General features: G+C 48.5%; 1 protein-coding gene across 2 annotated transcripts; it reads right to left on the bottom strand.

Annotated features, from left to right (window-relative positions):
• Positions 1–3,276: 3,276 nt before the first annotated feature.
• Positions 3,277–23,794, bottom strand: KCNK4 (potassium two pore domain channel subfamily K member 4). Of its 2 annotated transcripts, none has more exons than XM_060254472.1 (7): positions 23,745–23,794; positions 17,166–17,506; positions 12,367–12,487; positions 11,042–11,202; positions 9,763–9,949; positions 8,283–8,422; positions 3,277–4,106 (listed from the first exon to the last, which is right to left on the bottom strand). In XM_060254472.1, coding segments are annotated over exons 1-7 (1,473 nt in total). In that variant the 5' UTR covers positions 23,746–23,794; the 3' UTR covers positions 3,277–3,584. The 2 variants fall into 2 exon arrangements, with proteins under 2 accessions (XP_060110455.1, XP_060110464.1); XM_060254481.1 differs by lacking the exon at positions 23,745–23,794 and adding an exon at positions 23,381–23,438.
• Between the last annotated feature and the right edge of the window lie 35 nt (positions 23,795–23,829).

Genomic DNA, 23,829 nt, shown 5'->3' on the forward strand with positions numbered 1-23,829 from the left:
TGCTTGCCCGGCAGGGGCTTAGCCCCAGGGGAAAATCCGGGGGGGGGGCTTTTAGCCCCCGAGCCCCTGCGTAGTTTACGCCTATGGCCCTGTTTTGATAGGATTGCATTTTTGCTGTCATACGTAATATTGCCAAACCCATGGGAACAGATCCAGAAAGAGGTGGAAGAAGGCAAGTAGGATGCCTGGGCCATGTTACTCTCAGAAGCTGGCTCATGGATAAAATATAGAGTGCCATTTTGTTTAGACAGACTGGCTTTCTATACCCTTAGCAGCTGGATGCCCTGAACTTGGGGAGATCTCAGCAGGGTTTTGTTTTTTTTTTAACAGAAACGCACAGGAATGAAATTCTAGCTGGCTTGGTGTCGGGGGAGTGGCCTAATATGCAAATGAGCTCCTGCTGGGCTTTTTCTACACCCCCCCGGTGTGAAACAGTTGTGGTCAGGGGTGTGGCCTAATATGCAAATGAGTTCCTGCTAGGGTTGCCAAGTCCCCTGCATGTGCAATGCAATGATTTCACCTGGAAGTGACGGCATTGTGCCAGCGGCGCTGTGCACAGCCGCTCTAGGCATTTCCGGGAAAACGCTATGGTTTTCTCAGATGCTGTAGTCATTTGGGAGGGGGAAACTCTATGGTACCTATTGTACCATAGAGTTTCCCCTCCCAAATGGCTAGAGCTTCTGGGAAAACCATAGAGTTTTCCCAGAAATGCCCAGAACAGCCACTGTGCACAATTACATCACTTCCGGGTAACATCAGTGTGTAGGTTCCCCCTGCCAGCCCAGTGTGCAATAGCAAACCTCATTCTCCAAGCCACTAGTGGTGTGGGCTTCGAGAGCTACACAGTATGTGTGGAAGAGCCACATGTGGCTTCCGAGCCACAGTTTAGCTACCCCTGCTATATGTAACCCGCCTTGAGTCCCTGTGAGGCAAGCAGACTATATATCACATAAATAAAATTGGATGGGAGACTACTGAGGAAGTCCAGGGTTGCTACTCAGAGGCCAGCAATGGCGAACCACCTCTGAATATCTCTTGCCTTGAAGCCCACATAGATTGGCTGTGATTTGATGGCAAAATACCCCCCCACCAAACCCACAAAAAACCAGCTGTATAGCAGAATGAAATCCAACAGGTGATTGGCTCTTTATAACATACCCCTGCCTCCTTTCAATTGTGAATACAATTTAATGGATGTATACTACATCAGCTCTGACTCATGAAAGTTTATGCTGGAATAAATGCTGTTCGTCTGTAAGGTACCACAGGATGCCTGTTTTATTTTGATCACTGGTATCTCTCTAAAAAAATGGTTCAAAATTTCATGAGGGGCACCTCTATGTTTCTCCTTCATTTCCCTCTTGGAGAGTTCCAGCACCTCTTTTTCCAGAAAAAAAGCCTTGGTCTATGGTATCAGTAAAACTTTCCTCCAACACATTTCAAATGAATCCTCCCACTTTTTTCTTCATATTCCAACTTTCACACCATGCACAGTAAAGGAGAATTCTATAGTACATATTATCTTGCTATCACAAACATGCCCTTAAAAGGGGGTGGGGGCTGTCTTACATTCGCATACAAGTTTGAGTTATATCCATTAATTTTTGTGTGTGTGTCTAACAGTTGTCATATTCAGGATCAATTTTCTTTCGAGTAAACACTGTGTGTGGGTCAACAATCCCAATAACTGATAAAACTAAAAATAGTTATTACTATGGTTGCCATCTCTGGGTTGGTGAATACCTGGAAATTTTGAGGGTACAGTTTGGGGTGGGCTGGGACCTCAGCAATAAATAATGCCAGAGTCCAACCCCCAAAGCGGCCGGTTTCTCCAGGAGAACTGATCTTAGTCATCACATAAGAACATAAGAGAAGCCATGTTGGATCAGGCCAATGGCCCATCCAGTCCAACACTCTGTGTCACATAGTGGCCAAAAAAATCAGGTGCCATCAGGAGGTCCATCAGTGGGGCCAGAACACTAGAAGCCCTCCCACTGCTCCCCCCCCCCCACCAAGCACCAAGAATACAGAGCATCACTGCCCCAGACAGAGAGTTCCAACAATACGCTGTGGCTAATAGCCACAGATGGACCTCTGCTCCATATGTTTATCTAATCCCCTCTTGAATCTGGCTATGCTTGTAGCCACCACCACCTCCTGTGGCAAATTCCAGGTGGTGACTGGAGATCACCAGTAGATCAATTGTAATTGCAGGAGATCTTGAGGTGACACCTGGAGATTGGTAACCCAAATTATTACAACCCTTGAACAGTATCCCAAAAACCAGTCAGGCCATCACCTCATGAGAGAGCCACTCCTGCCACAGGTGATATTTTCTTCCTCGCAAAATCTGTGATAAGGACTATGGATGCTTCTTTGGAGGATTCTCTCTCTCTCTCACACACACACACACACACACACAAATGTCTCTTATGTTATTTTGGTTTTTATTTCTGGAAAACAAGATCAGAACAAAAAGAGAGAGAGAGAAAAGATGCTTCCACTTATACATAGCAGAGAACAGGCACATTTGTGAAGTGAAGGATGAACGACAGGAAGGGAAGGGTACCCTCCTCCCACGCTCTTTTCTCCGTAGCTTCTGGGAGCTGCCCTGTCTATCTAACCCAACAGCCTCTGGAGGAGGTCTCACAAAGCAGGACCTCAAATGGGGTACACACTTCCCCATACATTTCTCCCCACTGATGGGGTAGGAAAGATTAGCGACCCTCCCTGTGAGAAAAGAGGCACAGTTGTAGGTGTTTTTAGAAACCTGTCCCTCAGTGCACCCCTATGTATCCTCTACCATCAAGGAAGAACAAGGCTTTCCAGGCCTACATTCCCTGCAAACCATTTGCAAAGAATCCTGGGAAAGTTACCTCAGCAAGGACACTGACATTACAAATCCCTAGCTGAATGTTCACAGAACAACCGTTCCCAGGATTCCCTGGGGAAAGGGAAGAATTATTAAATCTCTTCACATGGACGGTGTAGATATATTCCTAATCTGGCTCACAAGGGAGGAGGCGTTGTCGTGTGCGTGTTCGCTTGAGGTAAGGGGGCTCAGGAAGGCATGCAGTAGTAAACAGACTTGGAGCTTGGCGCTGGGGACAGGCAGGATTGCTGCAGGCCGCCAGGAGGTGCAGTTCCAAGGTCAATCAAACGGATGACCACAAACAGGCACACTAGTTCAAATGAGGCTTCCACTTATGCTTGAATGCAGCCAAGAAGGGGTTGTAATGCTGGGGAGGGGGAGAAAGGGCAGATGGGAGGGGGAGAAATATGAGATGGGAGCACCATGCGAAGAGGAGAGTTGCGATGTCAGGGTTTGCCCTCCCCCCCCAAGCAAGGAACTCTGTTGGCACGATAAAGAGGGTGGGATTCCCAGTTGGCAGCATAGAGCAGGGTACTGCAGCGTACAGGATTTGTGCCAAGGCATTGAGTTAGCACCACCAGGAAAGAACAACTGAGATGCTTTGGAATTCACTCTGCCCAGGGCAGGGGGCATGTCGGCAAAACAGGAATGAAGAGAACTGCACCACATGTAAGTAATATGCTCCAAGTCGGGGGATTGGCCCAGCCCCTTCCTAAACAGCTTCTCCTTTGTCTCTGGTCCGACTCAGCACATCCATGGGCAGTCCTGGAGGCTGGCCGGTGTTGGTACGGTGTCGGGCCCGGGGGCGCAAGCGGCGGGGTGGCCTGGCTGAAGGTGGCCCCCCGTCACTCAACGCATCCGAACTCTCATCAATGAAAGCCATGTTTTCACCCGTGTAGTCTATAGGCCGCAATGGGACAGCGTTGCGGGTGTTCAGCTGCGCCACACGCCGGTTGGTAGCCGGAGAAGGGCTCGGACATGGGAGCAATGAGGGCGGCAGTGGGGGCAGTAAGATTGGGGGCTGTGACGGCAATAAGGGTGGTGGGGGCTGTGACGGTGACTGTTGCAGGGGCTCCTCGCTTTCCTTTTCCTGTGCGATGTCCGAAGGAGATAGAGGCTTCCCTTTCAAGGTACCCGCTCTGTGCAGCTTGTCTGGCAATGCCATGTTTGGGACACGCAGCTGGGATGCCATGTTGCCTGTCCAGGAGGCTGCATGAGCGGTCAAATCCCCCATCTGTGGAGAGTGGGAAGAGGAGAGAAAAAGACCGGAGGACATCAGCAGCTTCTGAAGACCCACCTCACCTAAGGCTGCCAACCTCCAGGTGGTGAAGGTAGAAAATGCAATGGTAGACCATAAAAAAATTCACAAGTTACACGCAAGAATTTTTTTTTTTGTAGCAGGAACTCCTTTGTGTCTTAGGCTACACTCCCCTGATGTAGCCAATCCTCCTGGAGCTTACAGTAGGTCCTATACTAAGAGCCCTGTAAGCTCTCAGAGGATTGGCTACATCAGGGGGGTGCGGCCTAATATGCAAAGGCATTCCTGCTACAAAAAAAGCCCTGAAGTAGACATCAGTCTATTGAAACGTAAATACAGATAATAAGATAGACTCTGTGATCACAATTCAGAAACAAGTAATAAGAGGTAGGTATTACAACCAAAACACATTCTTCAATAGTAATCATAAATCAAACAAGAGACTCCTCTGCACTCCTTCATATAATCGTGTCCAAAAGACCTCCTAAAGTCCAAAGAGAAGGCAGAGGACATCCCAGAGAAATTTCTGCAACCTATACATCCTTCCCAGGTATACAAGATGTTTCAAAACAATTCTTCGTCAGTTGCACGGCTGAAAAATGAAACTACCATATAACAACGAAGAGAAAGTAACCAAAGAGAGATTCAAAATACGTATATTCCAGCACATTTTTTTTAATGGTCTACCCTTGCATTTTCTATCTTTGCATGTTTCATACACTTGGAGTCCCTATTGTTTGGTTTAACCTCTAGGTGGTAGCTGGGGATCTCCTGGGATTACAACTGATCTCCAGGCAACAGAGATCAGTTTCCCTGGAGAAAATGGTCACTTTGGAAGGTGGTATTATATCCCACTGAGGACACTTCCCACCCCAAACCCCACCTTCCTCCCTAATATCGCCTAATATTTCCCTACGTGGAAGCTGGCAATCCTAACCTAACCACCCACTTTCTTTCTCCTGTAGTTTTCGAGCAGTAGTAGAATAACAGAAGGCTGTGTTCCTGCTCCCCACAGAGAAAAATCTCAGGAATAGAAGAACTGCCTTTGTTGGAGATTTTGGGGGTGGAGCCTCAAGGTGGCAGGGTTTGGGGCTGGGAAGGACCTCAGCAGGGTACGATTCTGTAGTGTCTGCCCTCCAATGCAGCCATTTTCTCCAGGGGAGCTGATCTCTGTTGCCTGGAGATCAATTGTAATAGCAGATTTCCAGAGTGCATTTTATTTCCCACATTGGCTGTAATACGCCTCCCAGAAGTTCACAAGCAGGGCATGAAAGCAAGAGCCCTCTTCTGCTATTATGCAGTGATGCTCTGTATTCTTGGTGCGGGGGGCGGGGAGTGGGCAACAGTTCTGCCTCCCCTGGTGGACCTCCTGATGGCACCTGGATTTGGGCCGCTGTGTGACAGAGCGTTGGACTGGATGGGCCATTGGCCTGATCCAATATGGCTTCTCTTATGTTCTTATGATCATTATCAGCACTTTGAATAGTGCCTAGAAAAATACTAGGAGCTGGTAAAAACGGGCCAGGCCTGGAGAAATATTGCCTTGTAGGATGAACTCTATTGCATTACGTCCTGCTGAGATCCCTTGCCTCTTCAAATACCACCCTCCCTGCTATCCATCCCTGAAATCTCTAGGTGAGGGGTGTCGAACTCATTTGTTATGAGGGCTGACATAAATGAGACTTTGTTGGGCTGGACCACGTGTGTCATAAAATGTAAGGCCAGGAAGCAGAGATACAAACTTTATAAAGGACACAGAGGTGCTTTCTTCTTCGTCTTTTTAAAAGGTGCTTTCTTTGTATCTCTCTCATGGGATTGAGGGAACCGGGCAAAGGAAGCTCTTTCCTTCCTTTCCCGGGGGATGAGAAGGGGGAGGAGCCTCAGCCAATATAACAAAGAGAGGCTTGGTTCAATAGCTCTGCTGTGCGACTGAGAGAGCCTGGCAAAGCAAGCTCTCCCTCCCCGCTTCCTCCCCAAGGGAGGACCGTCACCCAATGGAGAAAACAAGCTTTGCTCTGTAGCTCCTGTGCAATGAGTACGCCTGGAAAAGCAAGCTGTGATGCAGAAGGAAGCAAGAGAGAGGGAGAAGGAAGCAGATGTGTTTGAGGGCCTGATAGTAGCCCTCTGGGGGCCTGATTTGGCCTTTGGGCCGTATGTTTGACACCCCTGGTCTAGGAGAAATGGAGTCATATTCCCTGCTGAGCTCTCTCTCCTCCTTAAACTTTACCGGCCCTCCGCAGCCAATGCTTCCAAATGTTCAAGAACCACACCCCTACCCCCAGCTGGAGTTGCCAACCCTAACATCAGATCTATTGGCTTTTAAAGTCAGAAGAGGAAATGCCAATTAAAACTAAAAATAAAAAAGCACTGCAGTTCCTGGGGTGGTTTTTGCTCCTCTTCCCTGAAGTTGCCAACCTCCTAAAATTTCAACTGATCTCCAGACTACAGAGATCAGTTCCCTGAAAAAAATGGCTGCTTTGGAGGGTGGACATTATACCTTGCTGAGGTGTCTTCCCTTCTGTAGCATCTCCAGGCCAATCCCCCCCTCCCCCCCAATCTCTAGGAGCTGCCAGTCCTATTTTCTGTACATGATGATCTGCAATGAAAGACTGGCTAGGGCTGTTGCATTCCGCTGCTCCCTTTTTGCCACTTAAAAACCAGATGGTATCAATTTTGCACATGAGCTCATTAAGGAATTGGCCTAATTGAAAGCCGTTTTTCTCTCCGACTTGGGGGTGCAGATGAAAGGCAATAAAACGGCTGCAGATGGCAGAGGGCTCTCATTAGCGGGAAAGGAAAGGGGCACTGTGGATCTTCCCAGCAGCAGCCCTGGCCAAGTTGGAGGGAAGGGGGTGGCATGGACCTGCTGGATCAGCAGGAAATACAGTGCTCCCTAGTGGTTATATGGCACAGTTGCCTAGCACCTGTGAGTCTGGATTTTAGCATGAGGAAGACTTCCGCTCACAGATTTCTGTTGGGGTGTGTGTGTGACTTGATGCAACAGAGAGGATATTGGCAGTGGGGGGGCAACCTTGTCTCACTCTCACTGCATTTGACACAACAGGCAAGCAGGTTAATGCAGTGGATAATTGCATTTATGGCACTCACTGCCACAAAGTGTGGTGATGTGGCCGCTGGTTAAGAAAAACAGGCAAACAAATTCATGAATGACCTATTTCCCAGCAGCTATTAGTCATAGCATCTAATTGGGACCTCTGTGGGTTGGATCCTGTGCCGTTTTGCTAGCAGCGGTGGTTTAACGGAAACTTCCTTGCACGAGTGGGGGAATAGAGTTGACAGTTCTGGATTGAGAAATACCTAGAGCAGAGGTGTCAAAAGTGTGGCCTATGGGCTGGATCAGGCCCCCGAAGGGCTCCTATCGGATCTGCGAGCAAGTCTGCTTCCTTCTCCCTTATTCTTGCTTCTTTCTGCGTCACAGCTTGCTTTGCCAGGATTTCTCAATTGCACAAGAGCTACAGAGCAACGCCTCTATTTTCTCCATTAGCTGAGACTCCTCTCTTGGGGGAGGGAGGGAGAGCTTGCTTTGATGATACTGATCACAATATTGCAAGAGTGCTAATACTTGGGGAGGGACGGTGGCTCAGTGGTAGAGCCTCTGCTTGGTAAGCAGAAGGTCCCAGGTTCAGTCCCTGGCATCTCCAACTAAAAAGGGTCCAGGCAAATAGGTGTGAAAAACCTCAGCTTGAGACCCTGGAGAGCCGCTGCCAGTCTGAGTAGAAAATACTGACTTTGATGGACCGAGGGTCTGATTCAGTATAAGGCAGCTTCATATGTTCATATGTACTTAAACCATGTTTTATTTTAGGGGTGTTTTTTACATCTTCATTTGTGTTTGTGTCTTTTATAAAGTTTGTATCTCTGATACCAGGCATTATATTTTATGACACGCATGGACCAGCCCGACGAGGTCTCATTTATGTCAGATTTGGCCCTCATAATAAATGAGCTCGACACCCCTGCTCTAACAGTTACCACACACTGGCTCTCTCTACAGTCCCGCAGATCAACTGCACCAGCAAGAGATAGTTTGTCATCTACACCACTATAATATGGGGGGTTATGGTGCTAAAGGAATAACAGAGGCGTGTAAACAAGGGGCTTACAAGGCAAGGAGTTACATACATGCCTCACCTCAGCTCTTGTGCGTCGGGACAGCACCCTCAACCAGTTGCCGATCATGGTCAGGATGGAGGCAAAATAGGCCAAACCAAGCAGGATCCAGAACCACACCAACGGTTTGTACCATGGATACTCCTCGCTTGATGTATCACCTAGGAGTGACAGAAAAATGGAGACAGATGCCTTTTAACTTCCCGCAAGAAACCCTAATCTTCCTTGAACCTAGGGCTGCCAACTCCAGTTTGGGCAGTTCCTGGAGACTTGGGGGCAGACCTCAGGAAGGATGGGGAAGGGAAGGGAGCGCGATCAGTGAGGATGGGATGCTATGGAATTTGACCTCCAAGGCAGCCATTTTCTCCAGGGGAATGGATCGCTTTTATCTAGAGATCAGTTTTGGTTCTGGGAGAATTCTAGGTCCCACCTGGAGGCTGGCAACCCTAGAAACCTGCCTGGTTTAGCAGTAGTACTAAGCTTGGTGGCCAAGATGGGTACCTGCGTTAGTCTGTCTGTAGCAGTAGAAAGGCACAGGAGTCCAGTAGTACCTTAAGATTAACCACCTGTGGCAGGGGATGAGCTTTCGTGAGTCACTGCTCACTTCTCCAGACACAGCTAGAACATCATTCTAGTAGAATTTAGGTTGCCAGGTCCTTGGCTGCTGATGGGAGATGTGTAGGATTGCTTGATCCAGGTTGGGGAACTTCTGGAGATTTGAGGATGCAGCCTTGGGAAGACAGGGTGGGGTGCAGTTCCACTGAGTCCACCCTTGAAAGCATCAAGGGAACTGACTTCTGTAGTCTGGAGATAAGCTGTAACTTCAGGGGATATCCAGGTTCCATGGGGAGGCTGGCATTAAGCAGTGACTCGCAAAAGCTCCTCCCCTTCCTGTGGTTAGTCTTTAAGGTGCTTCTGGACGAGGGTTGCCAAGTCCAATTCAAGAAATATCTGGGGACTTGCCAGGAGACATTGGGGTGGAGCCAGGAGCAAGGATGTGACAAGCATAATTGAACTGCAAAGGGAGTTCTGGCCATCACATTTAAAGGGACTGCACACCTTTTAAATGCCTTCCCTACATTGGAAATAATGAAGGATAGGGGCACCTTCTTTTGTGGTTCATAGAATTGGACCCCCTGGTCCAATCTTTTTGAAACTTGGAGGGTCTTTTGAGGAGAAGCGTGCAATACTATGCTGCAAATTTGGTGCCTCCATCTAAAAAAAAAAACAGCCCCTCAGAGTCCCAGATAATCGCAGATAAATTCTCCATTATACCCTATGGGAATCAGTCTCCATAGGGGATAATGGAATGCCCAGCAGACATTCCCCCCCTCCTGCTTTCTGATGACCCTGAAGTGGGGGGAGGGCCTCCAACCTGGGGGATCCCCTGCCCGCACTTGGGGATTGGCAACCCTATTCTGGACTCTAGCTCTTTTCTATCGATGGACCAAGGGTTTGATTCAGCATAAGGCAGCTTCCCATGTGTTCTCACAGCACCCACCTGCCACATAATCGCCAAATCCAATGGTGGTCAGCGTGATGACCACGAAGTAAACGCTCTCCAAGAGGGACCAGTGTTCCAGATGCTGGAAGATAACAGTGGGCAGGGACACGAAGAGGAGGCAGCCAATGAGGATGAAGAGCAGGGCCGACAGGATCCTCACGATGGTAGGACTGACTTGCCATTTCTGCGCAAGAAGAGAATGAAGCCGAGAGAATAACATTTGAAAAGCACCCAGCACACCCAGAAGGCAGACAGCTCCCATAAGAACATGGGACTTTTGACAATGATTTGTCTAATCAGCTCAGCTGTAGTCAGCTCAATATTTCTGGGAAGCCTGGGCAATAGCTCAGGCATCTAAAGCCACCTAAAATAATGGTCACCTGACCTGAATGGCCCAGGCAAGCCTGATCTTGTTGGATCTCGAAACTGTCAGCCCCGGGTAGTATTTGGATAGGACACCAGCAAGTTGCCCAGAAGGTTGGACAAGAATCAATGGGTTGAAGTGAAATCAAAAGAGCTTTGGCTACACATTAGGAAGAACTTCCTGACAAAGCAGTTCCTCATTGAACAGGCTTGGTCAGGAGGTGGTGGGCTCTTCTTCTTTGGAGGTTTTTAAACAGAGGTTAGATGACCATCTGACAGCAATGCTGATTCTGTGAACTTAGGCTGTTCATGGGAAGGAGAACAGGAAGGGTTGCATCAGTGCTTAGTTCTCATGGCCTTTCTTACATGTCCAGGGAAATGCTGATTCCCACTTTGGGGTCAGGCAGCAAATTTTCACCAGGGCAGGGCAGTTTGGCCAGGGATCCTAGAGGGGTTTTTTGCCATCTTCTGGGCATGGAGCAGCGGTTGCTGGGGGTGTGAAGGGGAAGGTATTAGTAAATTTCCTGCATTGTGTAGGGGGTTGGACTAGATGACCCTGGAAGTCCCTTCCAACTGTGTGATTCTATAAGGGTCACTACACAGAGGCAACAATGACAAATCACTGTTTATCTCTTGCCTTGAAAATCCTATGGATGCAACTTGACAGCAGTTTCTACCACCAAGAGAATGGTTTTCTTCATTTTGCAGCAGGATGTTCCATATGAGAGCAGTAACTTCCACACTGGGGCTATTGATTAATGGAGGGAATGGCCAATGTCATGCAGATGAACACCACAAGCACCAATGTTTTGGCAGTGGCTGCATGCCACAGATTCTGGAAATGCAGCAGTGGGGTTTCCACTCAACGTGGAAAAGAGGGCCCAGGCGAAGGCAGGAAAGTGGTGCAACTCACCAAGAAAATATCCTCCACTTTGCCAATGCCCTTCCTTAGAGATGACCCCAAATGGTCTCCGACTCCAGCCAGTAGCATCCCAAAAAGCGGAATTCCCACCAATGCATAGAAGATGCAGAAGAGCCGGCCGGCATCAGTTTGGGGGGAGTTGTTCCCAAAACCTATAGGGTGGAGAGACCAGAGCAAGAGACAGAACTACTGTAATTGAATAGGTTTCGCCCCCTTTCCTGGCTAAGTACCCTTTTGAAAGACAGCAATCTGTTGAATTAGGAGCAGATAAGCTTCATATTACATAAGAACATAAGAGAAGCCATGTTGGATCAGGCCAATGGCCCATCCAGTCCAACACTCTGTGTCACACAGTGCCCCCCCTCAAAAAAAAAATCGCTAGCGAAGGCTAAGGTTGCCAGTTCTGGGTTGGGAAATATCTGGAGGTGGACTCTGGGAAGGGACCTGAGTGTGTGTATGGGTAATATCATAAAGTCCAGCCTCCAAAGCAGCCCTTTTCTCCAAGGGAACTTGTCTTGGTCATCTGGAGATCAATTGACATACCGGGAGATTGGCACACTCCACAAGCTCTTTTGTCATTACTATAATGGAACAATGTTTGTTTGCTCCAGAGATGACTTGTCATTCACAGAAAGTCTGGGATTCATACTGAAAGTCTGGGGTTCATCCTCAGGTCTTTTTTTTGTAGCAGGAACTCCTTTGTATATTAGACTACACCCTCCCTGATGTAGCCAATTCTTCAAGAACTTACAGTAGGCACTGTAAGAAGAGCCCTGTAAGCTCTTGGAGGATTGGCTACATCGGGTGTGTGGCCTAATATGCAAAGGCTTTTTTGTAGCAGGAACTCCTTTGCATATTAGGCCACACCCCCTGATGTAGCCATTCCTCCTGGAGCTTATAGTAAGCCCTGTACGAAGAGCTCTGTAAACTCTTGGAGGATTGGCTACAACAGGGGTGTGTGGCCTAATATGCAAAGGAGTTCCTGCTACAAAAAAAAAAAGCCCTGTTCATCCCCATTCTGTTAAGTCAGTGCCAGTAACCATTCAATTCTTGCCTTTCTTGGCCTTTGCAGATGCCCCTGAGTGAATCAGCCCTGCAGTTCCCATTCTTGCAAGCACCAGCAAGACTTAACTCAATCGTTTTCCCGATCTTGGGCTGCAAATCCATCGTTCCCATTCCCAGCAATCTCTGGGCTGTGGCCAGTTGGCTCCTGAAGCACAAAATCCTAAATTTTGGAACACCAGACCAGCAGCTTTCCTGCCCCAGCAGCTTCTCCCCTTCCCTTCCCTCCCCTCCCGCACCCGATTCCCTGGTACCTATGGTGGTGATGACGGTGCCAGCAAAGAAGAAGGCACTGCCCATGTCCCAATTCGAGCTGGTCGTGTTGGTGCTGTTGTTGGAAAGGTCCACGCCGGCTAAGATGGCCTCACTTACTTGCTAGGAGGAAGGGTAGAGGAGAGAGTAGTGCCAACACCTAGAGGATCAGTGCTCCAAACCAAAGACCCAACTTCTGTCCCCAGTGCTCTTCAAACTAATCCTAAATATTTGGGATTATAGCAGCCAGTTGACTCTATAGAATAATATCCCTGCTGAGGTCCTTCCCTTCCCCAAAGTCCACCTGCCCCTGGCTCCACCCCCAATCTCCAGAAATATCCCAAGCTGGAGCTGGCAACCCATGGGGGGCAGGGAATACAGAAATTGCTGTCACATGATTCCAGTATAACCTCTTGGATACATACCAGGAAGTGACATACCACTTCCGGATATCAGGAAGTGACATCGTACCATCACATGATGCTGATTACCACGCCCATTTTAGTTCCCACTGCTCCCTTGAGCCTCGGGCCAGGGCAACCTGTCCCCCTCATTGCTTTCAGAAGGTCTTTCACATCATCTCCAACTTGACCATTAAGAACATAAGAAGAACCCTGCTGGATCCATCTAGTCCAGTATCCTGTCTCACATATTAGCCCTAACCAGTTCCTATGGAGGTCCAAGAACAGGGCATAGAGGATGAGGTCTTACTCTGATGTTGCTTCCTCCTTGCTCTGGGATTCAGAGGCTTAATGCCTCTGAATGTGGAGGTTTCCCCTCAGCTGCCATGGCTAGTCGCCATTGGTAGACTTATCTTCCATGAATCTATCTTATCTTCTTTTAAAGCAGTTTATTCCTGTGGCCATCACTACATCTCCTAGCAGCAATTCCACATTTTAATCCCTCTCTGTGTAAAGTGGTATTTCCTTTTGTCCGTTTTACTTGGAGATGCCAGGAATTGAACTTGGGACCCTCTGAATGCAACTCAGATGTTCTGCCGCTGAGCCATGGCCTCTTCCGTTTTGTAGCTAGTATAGCATAGTCAATGCACTGTGTAAATAGCTAAACTCAAGTCCAGTAGCACTGTAGAGATCAACATTATTTTGAGGGTACAAGCTTTGGAGAGTCAAGAGAGCACTTTGAGGCTCCAAAGCTAGGCTGCCAACCTCCAGGTAGCCACCCCCAGGTAGACCAATCTCATTGGTCTGTAAAGTGCTACTAGACTCAAATCTAGCTCTTCTGTTGCCCTTTGAAACTATTTCCATGGCTACTTTTTGAAACTATCTTCAAGGCATTGTGTCGTTAGCCTTGTTTACCTGCTCCAGCTCTCCCAAATGACCAGGGACAATTTCTCTTTCTTGGCCCCTATCATGCCTGATCAATCACATTCCCAGTTTTGTTTTGGGGCAAGATGCCCTGTTCAAATGTTGTTTGAGAGCCAGTTTGGTGTAGTGGTTAAGTGCGTGGACTCTTATCTGGGAGAGCTGGGTTTGATTCCCCACTCCACTTGCAGCTGCTGGAATGGCCTTGGGTCAGCCATAGCTCTCGCAGAGCTGTCCTTGAAAGGGCAGCTGCTGTGAGAGCTCTCTCAGCCCCACCTTCCTCATGGGGTGTCTGTTGTGTGCGGGGGAAGGTAAAGGAGATTGTGAGTCACTCTGAGATTCAGAGCGGAGGGCGGGATACAAATCCAATATCCTCCTCCTCTATCATCATCATGAGATGCTGGAGTTCTCCTGCAGGGTTATGCTCCAAATCCAGGGTCTCCTAATGTGAAACCTTGGACCAGCGATCGTATGCATCATCTCTTGTGTCACTGCAATTGTGTGTGCATTCTAAAGTGCCATGCCGTGCACGGCTTGTGGTTTCAAAACACCACCGCTTCAGCGATACGTTTTGAATGCTTGCTAACCTTTTAGGACAGATGTATTTATAACTCCAAAAAATAATGCCATTCTAAGAGACTAAATAGGTAAAAGGCAGGCAGTTACAGAGAAACCGAATCCAGAAGGCAAAAGAAAGATTCCAGAAATAGATAATTGTGTGCATGCATGTGTTTTGGGGGAGCTCAAACGGTAATCCTTAATACGAGAATTTGGGGCTTATGGCCACACCCCAATTTTCATCTGTGAAAATTTGAAGGTGAGGGCACCCACATCCTGAGACCTCAGAGCAGCTCTACATTTGCTAAAGGTAAAGGTAGTCTCCGTGCAAGCACCAAGTCTTTACTGACCCACGGGGGTAGAGTTGCCAAGTTCAGTTCAAGAAATATCTGGGAACTTTAGGGGTGAAGCCAGGAGACAGAGGGGGTGGAGCCAGGAGCAAGGGTGAACACAACTGAACTCCAAAGGGAGTTCTGGCCATCACATTTAAAGGGGCTGCACACCTTTTAAATGCCTTCCGTACATTGGAAATAATGAAGGATAGGGGCACCCTCTTTTGGGACTTGGAGGGTATTTGGAGGAGAGACAGATGCTATACTGAAAATTTGGTGCCTCTACCTGAAAAAACAGCCCCCCTCCCCCGAGCCCCAGATACTCGCAGATCAATTCTCCATTATATCCTATGGGAATTGGTCTCCCTGAAGCAGGGGGGAGGGCCTCCAAACTGGAGGGTCCCCTGCGCCCACCTGGGGATTGGCAAACATACATAGGGGTGACATCACATCATGACATTTTCTTGGCAGACTTTTTATGGGGTGGTTTGCCATCGCCTTCCCCAGTCATCTACGTTTTACCCCCAAGGAAGCTGGGTAATCATTTTACCAACCTTGGGAGGGTGAAAGGCTGAGTCAACCTTGAGCCAGCTACCTGAACCCAGCTTCTGCAGGGATCCAATTCAGGTTGTGAGCAGAGCTTGGACTACTACCACTCTGTGCCATAGGGATCCTCTCTACATTTGCTAGGCAACTATAAATCATTTCTCCTTTCCCTCTCAGAAATAAATACAGATATGTGTGTGAGTAGAGGGAAACAAGGGGGCATAACAATATCTGGGCCAGGTATTCACTGGGATGGAAGCCCACACATCTCCACCAAGAGATCTTGCTTGTCTTATTCATTGTTAGGACTGGCAACTACACAATCGTTATTTTTTAAAAGGATCCTACATACGATACAAATAATTCATATGGTTCATAAATAAATACTTAGCGTTCAGTATAGGTCAAACACTTTGCAGACATCGTCATGTGGCAGTTCTGATAACAATATAGTCAGGTTAGTTTGAGATGAGCAGGGCTTTTTTTGAGCGGGAACGCACAGCCACACAGTTCTGGCTGGCTTGGCATCAAGGGGTGTGGCCTAATATGCAAATGAGCTCCCCATATTGCAGACGGTGTTTCCTCTAAGCTGAGTTAGCGTGAGCTAGCTCAGATTTTCAGCCTCCAGCTCACACATTTTTGTCTTAGCTCAGGAAGGATGACCCCAGAGCACACCAATTTATGCAGTCGCTCACAACTTTAATGCCAGTAGCTCACAAAGTAGAATTTTTGCTCGCAAGACTCTGCAGCTTAGAGGGAACATTGGTTGCAGATAGGAAGACTGGTGGCAGAGAGGGGAGAGGGTTGCCTAAAGCCAGAGAGGCCAAATTTGAACCAGGGACATCCCTATTTATAGCTTTCAGTTCTTAGCCATTAGACTGGAGTGCTCTGGAACTAGGGAAGACAAGATTTAGGTGAGGTAAGTGCCCCTTCTCTCAAATCTTGGTGTTGGTATAGAATGGGCAGTATGAAGGAAGAGCCGAGGCATGGTGGCATTCATGAAGACTGGGGTTGCCAACTCCAGCTTGGGAGATCTGGGGGCAGAGCTTGGGGAGAGGAGGAAGCTCAAAAGGGGGTGTCATGCCATAGAGCAGAGATGGCCAAACTTGCTTAACGTAAGAGCCACATAGACTAAACGGCAGAAGTTTGAGAGCCACAAGACATGAACATCAGATGTTTGAGGGAGGGAAGGAAAGAAGGAAGGAAGGAAGGAAGGAAGGAAGGAAGGAAGGAAGGAAGGAAGGAGAGGGAGAGATGGAAAGAAAGCAACTTTACCTTTAAATGCGTTCTCCAAGCTGCCAGCTGGCTTGGCATGGCAAAATGATTTAAAGAGAGAAACGCCTTCTCCAAGCCAGCTGACAGGGTGGAGGGGGCTTTGAGAGCCACACAATATCTGTGAAAGAGCCACATGCGGCTCCCAAGCCACAGTTTGGCCATCCCTCCCATAGAGTGACACCCAAAGTTGCCATTTTCTCCAGAGGATCTCAGTTGCGATTGTGAGAACCCCAGGCCCTATCTGGAGGATGGCAACCTTAGTGAAGGCTCATCTTTTGCCCAAATCTCACCCACAGATGGGCCTGGCCCATCACCACACCACTAGAAGAGCCTTTCTCAGATACCTCAAAGGTCTGTCCTATTCAAAATCCCATTTCCCACAGTGGTTGAGCAGATGACTAGAAGGCCTACAAGGAAGAGGCAGAACCCAAAGCCTCTTTTCATTGTTCCTTCAGGAACTGGCAGTCTCTGCCTCTGAAAATGAGGGCTCTTTTCGGTGAACATGGATGATATGCACTGACAGATCTACCCTCCATTAACTTATCTACCCCCCCCCCCCCTTAGAGGCAGGCATCCCACATTTTGGAGCAGTGAGTTCTGTCCTATTTGTGCACATCATGATTCCATCTCCTGCCCCTCTCATACCCGATTCAGTCTTTCCTACCTTACCTGTACCTGGTTGCCTGCTCCCTCTTCTTATTTATATCCCCACCTTCCCGTCTTATCCCTTGCCTTCCCACCCAGCCCCTGTGGTGACTTCCCTCTCACCTGAATGAGGTCATCCAGTTCATCAGGGCCCACACACTGGTGCCGTTTCAAGAACTGTTCCCGGTGCCCTTTCAAAAACTGCTCCCGGTAGGCATTGAGCTTCCCCTGCTGGCGGACTTCGTATGGCTGCTCCAGCTGGCGGAAGATGAAGGCCCCGGTGACGAGGTACACCAGGACCACGGTGAAGAGCGCAAAGACGGTGGTGAGGCGCATAACAGCGCTTCTGCTGCGCGGGGTCAGGCTCAGGATCGATTCCTTGGAGGGGTAGCAGACGACAAGCATGGAGCCATGGTGGTCAGGAGGGCAAATGGCCGGGGGCAGAGGCGGCGGGGGGTAGCTCACTGTGGAGGGCACAGAGATAAGATGTTGTGAGTGCACCCAGCTGTACCTTGTATTTCCCCACTCCCTATCCCCGTGGCTGGGGCTAACAGAGTGGAAGACGTGGTTTTTTACTCAGTCTCATCCAGTGCTCCTTCCCACTATGGCCCCTGTTACACATGGCTATACTATAGCTTCCATGATTCCCAGCATAGCTGTTTTGGTTGGCCAGAGGTGGATCCCTCCTTCCTTTCACACCAGTAGAAAAGTTGGCTGGATCCAACCCAAAGGGTCGCCCAGTGAATGTCAGTATGGACAAAAAGAAGTACTTCTATGCACCTTGCACAGTTGGCTTATGGAACTCACTGCCACTAAGACAGAGGTGGCCAACCTTGCTTCATGTAAGAATCACATAGAACAAATGTCAGATGTTTGAGACCTGCAAGATGGATGGAGGGACGGAAGGAAGGTGGGGAGGTGGAGAGGTGGAAAGAAAGCAAATTTAAATGAGTTCCCCAAGCCGTCGGCTGGCTTGGCTTGGAGAAATGATTTAAAGAGGCAAATGCCTTCTCCAACGAGCCAGTGGGGCAGTGGGGGCTTCGAGAGCCACACAATATCTGTGAAAGAGCCATATGTGGCTCCTGAGCCTCAGTTTGGCCACGCCTGCACTAAGACACGGCAATGGTCATTTGCTTCAGTGCACACATGGGAGAAAGTAGTTCTTCATGCCACACTGTTAATTCATGGAACTCACTGCTCTCCTACACCATACTTATAGAAGGCACTGAAAGGAGAGTGGACTAATATGAGAAGGACGTGTCTATCACCTCTAAAGACGATGACTTTCTTTCTCAGTGTCAGATGATGAAGAACGGATATGCATGGGAGGGATATTGCATTCATACCCCGTTTGTGGACTTCCTAGAGGTATCTGACTTGTCACTGTTGGAAGTAGGATGCTGGATTGGATACATTTTGGCTTAATTCAGCAGGCCAGTTCTTAGGAGCTGCTTTCTGCCTCTCCAGTCCAGGATTAGACAAATTCATAGATAGCCTAAAAATTGCAAAATAGATCCTCTAGTGACAGAGACAGGATACCTTTGAACACTGGACAGTGAATGAAGAACACTCCCTATAAAGAAAGGTTAAAACGCTTGGGGCTTTTTAGCTTGGAGAAACGACAACTGAGGGGTGACATGATTGAGGTTTACAAGATTATGCATGGGATAGAGAAGGTAGAGAAAGGAGTACTTTTCTCCCTTTCTCATAATACAAGAACTTGTGGGTACTCAGTGAAATTGCTGAGCAGTCAGGGAGGAAGAAGAAGAAGAAGACGAAGAAATTGGATTTATACCCCGTCCTTTACTCTGAATCTCAGAGTCTCAGAGCAGTTTACGATCTCCTTTATCTTCCTCCCCCACAACAGACACCCTGTGAGGTAGGTGGTCTGAGAGAGCTCTCCCAGAAGCTGCCCTTTCAAGGACAGCTCTGCGAGAGCTATGGCTGAACCAAGGCTATTCCAGCAGGTGCAAGTGGAGGAGTGGGGAATCAAACCCAAATAAAAAGAATGGCTAAAAGGAAATACTTCTTCACCCAAAGAGTGATTAATATATGGAATTCACTGCCGCAGGAGGTGATGGCAGTTACATGCATAGACAGCTTCGAGAACGGATTGGATAAACATATGGAGCAGAGGTCCATCAGGGGCTATTAGCCACAAGGTATAGATGGAACTTTCTGTCTGGGACAAGTGATGCTCTGTATTTCTTAGTGCTTGGGGGGGGGAACAGAGGGAGGGCTTCTGGTGTCCTGGCCCCACTGATGGACCTCCTGATGGCACCTGGAAGGCGGGGTGGGGGGGTTGGCCACTGTGTGGCACAGACTGTTGGATTGGATGAGCCATGGCTTCTCTTATGTTCTTAATCCTTTTCATTCAAGGCTGGCAATGGGCTTCCTGGGGCATCTCACTGGCAGAACCAGGATGCTGGACTAGATGGATCATTGGTCTGATCCAGCACTGGTCTTATTATGGGCCAACAACATTATTCCCACCTCCATAAAAACAACACATTTTTAACCCCTCTCCAATTAATCTCTCCTGCAGCTCCATCATCCTGTTAGATCAGCGCCAACTCGATGTTTCCGAATTTTCAAAGTAACCAAATGGTTTAAATATTGGTTAGATTGAACATTTGCATCAATAAATTCAAGGGCGAAGCTGTGTCGGTCTGAAGCAACGGAACAAAATTGGACTCCAGTGGCATCTTTACAACCAACAAAGTTTTATTTTATTTGCATCGATATTGAGTCCCCCCCTGCCAGAAATTAAACAGAAAGTCTTCAAGGATGAGTGAGCACTGCAGACTGTTCTGTTCTTTTCACTAGAACAAACAATTTCCCAAAGCCAAACACAAACAGACTCAAGTGATGGAATCTTTTTCCAGTTCAGAGGGGCTGAAGTCTCTATTATCATCTCTCCAAATCCCTCCCTTTGATTTGAACCCATAACCTCTGCTGGGCGAAAAGGGAGATTGGCTGACATCCCAGCCACTTTCAGAATCAACTACAAGCCAATCCCACTGAATACTAATCCCCACCCCCAAGTAACACTTTTGACCCATAGCAGAATAAAGTGCATAGCCCCTCTTTTTCCCATCACATCTTCCTATGACAGGAGTGGCCAAAATGCAGCTTGGGAACCACATGTAGCTCTTTCACACATATTGTGTGGCTCTTGAAGCCCCCACTGCCCTGTTGGCCAGTTTGGAGAAGGCATTTCTCTCTTTAAATCACATCTCCAAGCCAAGCCAGCTGGCAGCTTGGAAAATGCATTTAAAGTTGCTTTCTTTCCACCTCTCCCTCCCACCATCTATTTGCCTACCTTCCTTCCGTCCTGTCTTGTGGCTCTCAAACATCTGACATTTATTCTATGTGGCTCTTACATTAAGCAAGTTTGGCCACCCCTGTCCTATGAGAACCATTTGTTTTGCCCTCTCTTCTCTGCTTCTCCTTTACTGGAAGGGAATCACACACACACACACAAACCAAGTGGGGATGAAGTCATGCAGGAAAAGGGCTCAAAGATTTAAAAAAGGGTTAAGAAGAATAAAGGGTGAGGGGATTGGATGGAGTTAGAATCATAGAATCATAGAGTTGGAAGGGACCTCTAGGGCCATCTAGTCCAACCCCTGCACAATGCAGGAAACTCACAAACACCTCCCCCTATTTTAGGATTCTAGACACCTAGTTCAGGATTCTCTCAGCATCCCCTGTGATTAAGGTACATGACTGGGACAAGGAGGGATGGAGACGTTGCACAAGAGGAAACAACTCTAGGAAGAAATCTAACAGCAATTTTCACCCAACTGGAAATGTTATTCTGCTGTTTTACATTTAATTAAAAGCATTTGTCAACATGCACATTCCCATAAATCTCTTATTCATACCCAGCTTGTAAAGAAAAACTTGATGCCTGAAAAAGTATACAGGCTTGAGAAGTCACACACAAGATGCCATCTTTTGCCACTGACCTGTCACAGCAGTGGGTCTGGTACCCACCTATTTGAGAACGGCTGGGTCTTTGGTGCCCCTTCTCCCATCCCCCAAAGCGTACCAATTAAAAAACCGAGCAACGGAAAAATTCCTCTCACTCCCCCCCCACCCCCCCCGCCAAGTATCCCTTCTATCCCTTACACAGGACTTTACTCTCTCACGGTGTGATGGTAGGGAATTCAAGAGGATATATGAGGGAGAGAGGGAGGGAGGAAGCTACCCCTAGTTGCCCTGGACTCCATTCCACACTCACCTGCCAGACTATGGTTGTTTGCAGACCGGATACTTTTGCTACACACGACTGGATCCTTTTATAGCAAAGAACTGGAGTGCTTTGGGGTGCGGTGGGGGGGGGGGGGGGATGAGTGATATGGAAACTGCCAGCCCTTCCCAGCACTGCGCTGTGGGGGGAAGAGATGCCTGCGGTAGAGCTGGCCCCCTGCCAACCCCAAAGAACCAAGGATGGCTCCAATTAACTGGAGACAATTCAATTAAAAGCTGCTCTCCCTCCCCAGGCACAGGCAACCAACCACAGGAGCTGGCAAACTTCTTACCTGGCTCTCCGGGGATGCTAGTCTTTCTTCTCTGGCACTTCTGAATTTCCCAGACCTACCCTCTCCGGAGTGTGTGTGTGTATGCGGGGTGGGGGGGAAACAGACATTTCAACTAAGGAAGGGTTACTGCAGGCGTGGCCAAACTTGCTTAATGTAAGAGCCACACAGAATAAACGTCAGATGTTCGAGAGCGGCAAGACATGAAATTAAGTCTGAGAGCCACAAGGAAGGAAGGAAGGAAGGAAGGAAGGAAGGAAGGAAGGAAGGAAGGAAGGAAGGAAGGAAGGAAGGAAGGAAGGAAGGAAGGAGAGGGAGGAGGGGAGGGGTAGAAAGAAAGCAACTTTAAATGCATTCTCCAAGCTGCCCTGGAAAAGTGATTTAAAGAGAGAAATGCCTTCTCCAAGCCAGCTGATGGGGTGGTGGAGACTTCAAGAGCCACACAATATGTGTGAAAGAGCCACATGTGGCTCCCGAGCCACAGTTTGGCCACTCCTGTGTTACTGGGTGTAAATGCTGAGCATGCCAGCTGATTGTTAGAAGGCCAGCAGGTGGCACTAGAAGGGGTTCAATGCCAGGCCTCTCCCAAGCAAAATGACAGCATCTAAAAACATTGGTACCAGTGTAGCAAGTTTCTGTATCACACAGAATTCTTCCCCAGGTAGAACAAGGCTATCTGAATGACAGACATCTGGCTTGTGCTTTCGTCTCAGACCTGATGATCAGCCACCTTTCCATTCTGACCCGAAGAAGCTTTCTGTGCAACACGACAGCTTGCTACACATGCTCAAAATTGGTGCACTTCAGAATCATCCTTTACGTGTGCTCACCCATGCACGATGTTTCATGCAGTGTTGTTGATGTTACACACACAAGCTATGTGCCATGCATTCTTTATGCCCGTCACACCAGTGGAGGCACCAATGCCATCTGGTCTCAGCGTCTCTTTCACACAAAGAAATGTGTGTGGGTGTCAGGTTTGTGTCACCCCGTTTACCATCTCAGCCTTCTTAAGTCTCTCTCTCTCTCACACACATAAACACTTTCTTCATTTTCTCTTTCTCTCTCTCACACACAAAACAGTTTCTTCCACCCTTGCGGCCCATCTTTCTGCCAAACAAAACTTGGGTCTTTCTCACCCTCAGATTTATACATCCATAAACCTCTTGTGTCACCCGCACACAATCTTTAAAAAAGATAAAAACACGTGTACGAAAGTGTCTACTTTCACATACACACAAACACATCGACTGCTCTGGCGTTACACCATCTCTCTTGCATGTGTGATAAACACACACACACAATCAATACGCCCTCTATGCTGTGGGGTCTTGTGAGTAGAAATTCTACTTTGTGAGCTACTGGCATTAAAGTTGTGAGCTACTGCATGAATTAGTTTGCTGTGGGGCCATTTTTCCTGCGCGAAGACAAAAACGTGTGAGCTGGAGGCTTAAAACCTGTGAGCTAGCTCACACTAACTCAGCTTAGAGGGAACACTGCACACAATCAGCCCCCAAACACACATACTCCCTCCTGCTGCCTGCCCTGTGTTTTACAAACATACACACACCAAATTCTCCCGATTTCCCCACAGCCCTCCTGTTAGCCAAGTTCGAGTACACACCGCACACCTCTGTTCTCCCACCCTCTTTGCCTTGCTCTGTTGCTCTCTCTCTTTCTGGTGTGTCCCTCCTCATCTGGGGTTCAACAAACAACTCGCGTGTGTACACACACACACAGATGCAGACTCTACTCTGGATGCAGCCCCAAAGCCAGCCAGCCAGCCCTACTTACTTGAAGGTCTGCAGCTCCACCCAAATCAATGAGACCTGCTCCTGAGTCAACATATTTTGCCCTGGGAGAGGGGCATCGCTCAGAGACACCCTGCAATGCTGCCCCGGTGCCTTTTCATTCAGCCCTCTGGCTTTCTGCAAATGCACAAGCCCCTCGCCACCTCCCTGAGGCTTCCCTTCCACTCCACCTCATGCTGGAACACACACACACACACACACACACAGCCTCCAGACAATGGACCAGCTCCCCCTCCTCACCCTGAATGCTGGGGGTGGGGAGAGAAATGCCGGATGGGGCGCAGATGATGAGGGGGGGCGCAGGAGGCAGCCGTGGGACCCGCCCGAGCATCCCTGCAGATACTCACTCTCTCTGCAGCCGCAGCTCCTCCCTGCTGATGCTGAGATGTCTGGGCAGGGCTGCTGCTGCCGCCGCCTCGAGAAGGTGAAGCC

The sequence above is a fragment of the Heteronotia binoei genome, chromosome 1, assembly GCF_032191835.1.
Source record: "Heteronotia binoei isolate CCM8104 ecotype False Entrance Well chromosome 1, APGP_CSIRO_Hbin_v1, whole genome shotgun sequence".
In the NCBI taxonomy this organism is placed as follows: Eukaryota; Metazoa; Chordata; class Lepidosauria; order Squamata; family Gekkonidae; genus Heteronotia; species Heteronotia binoei.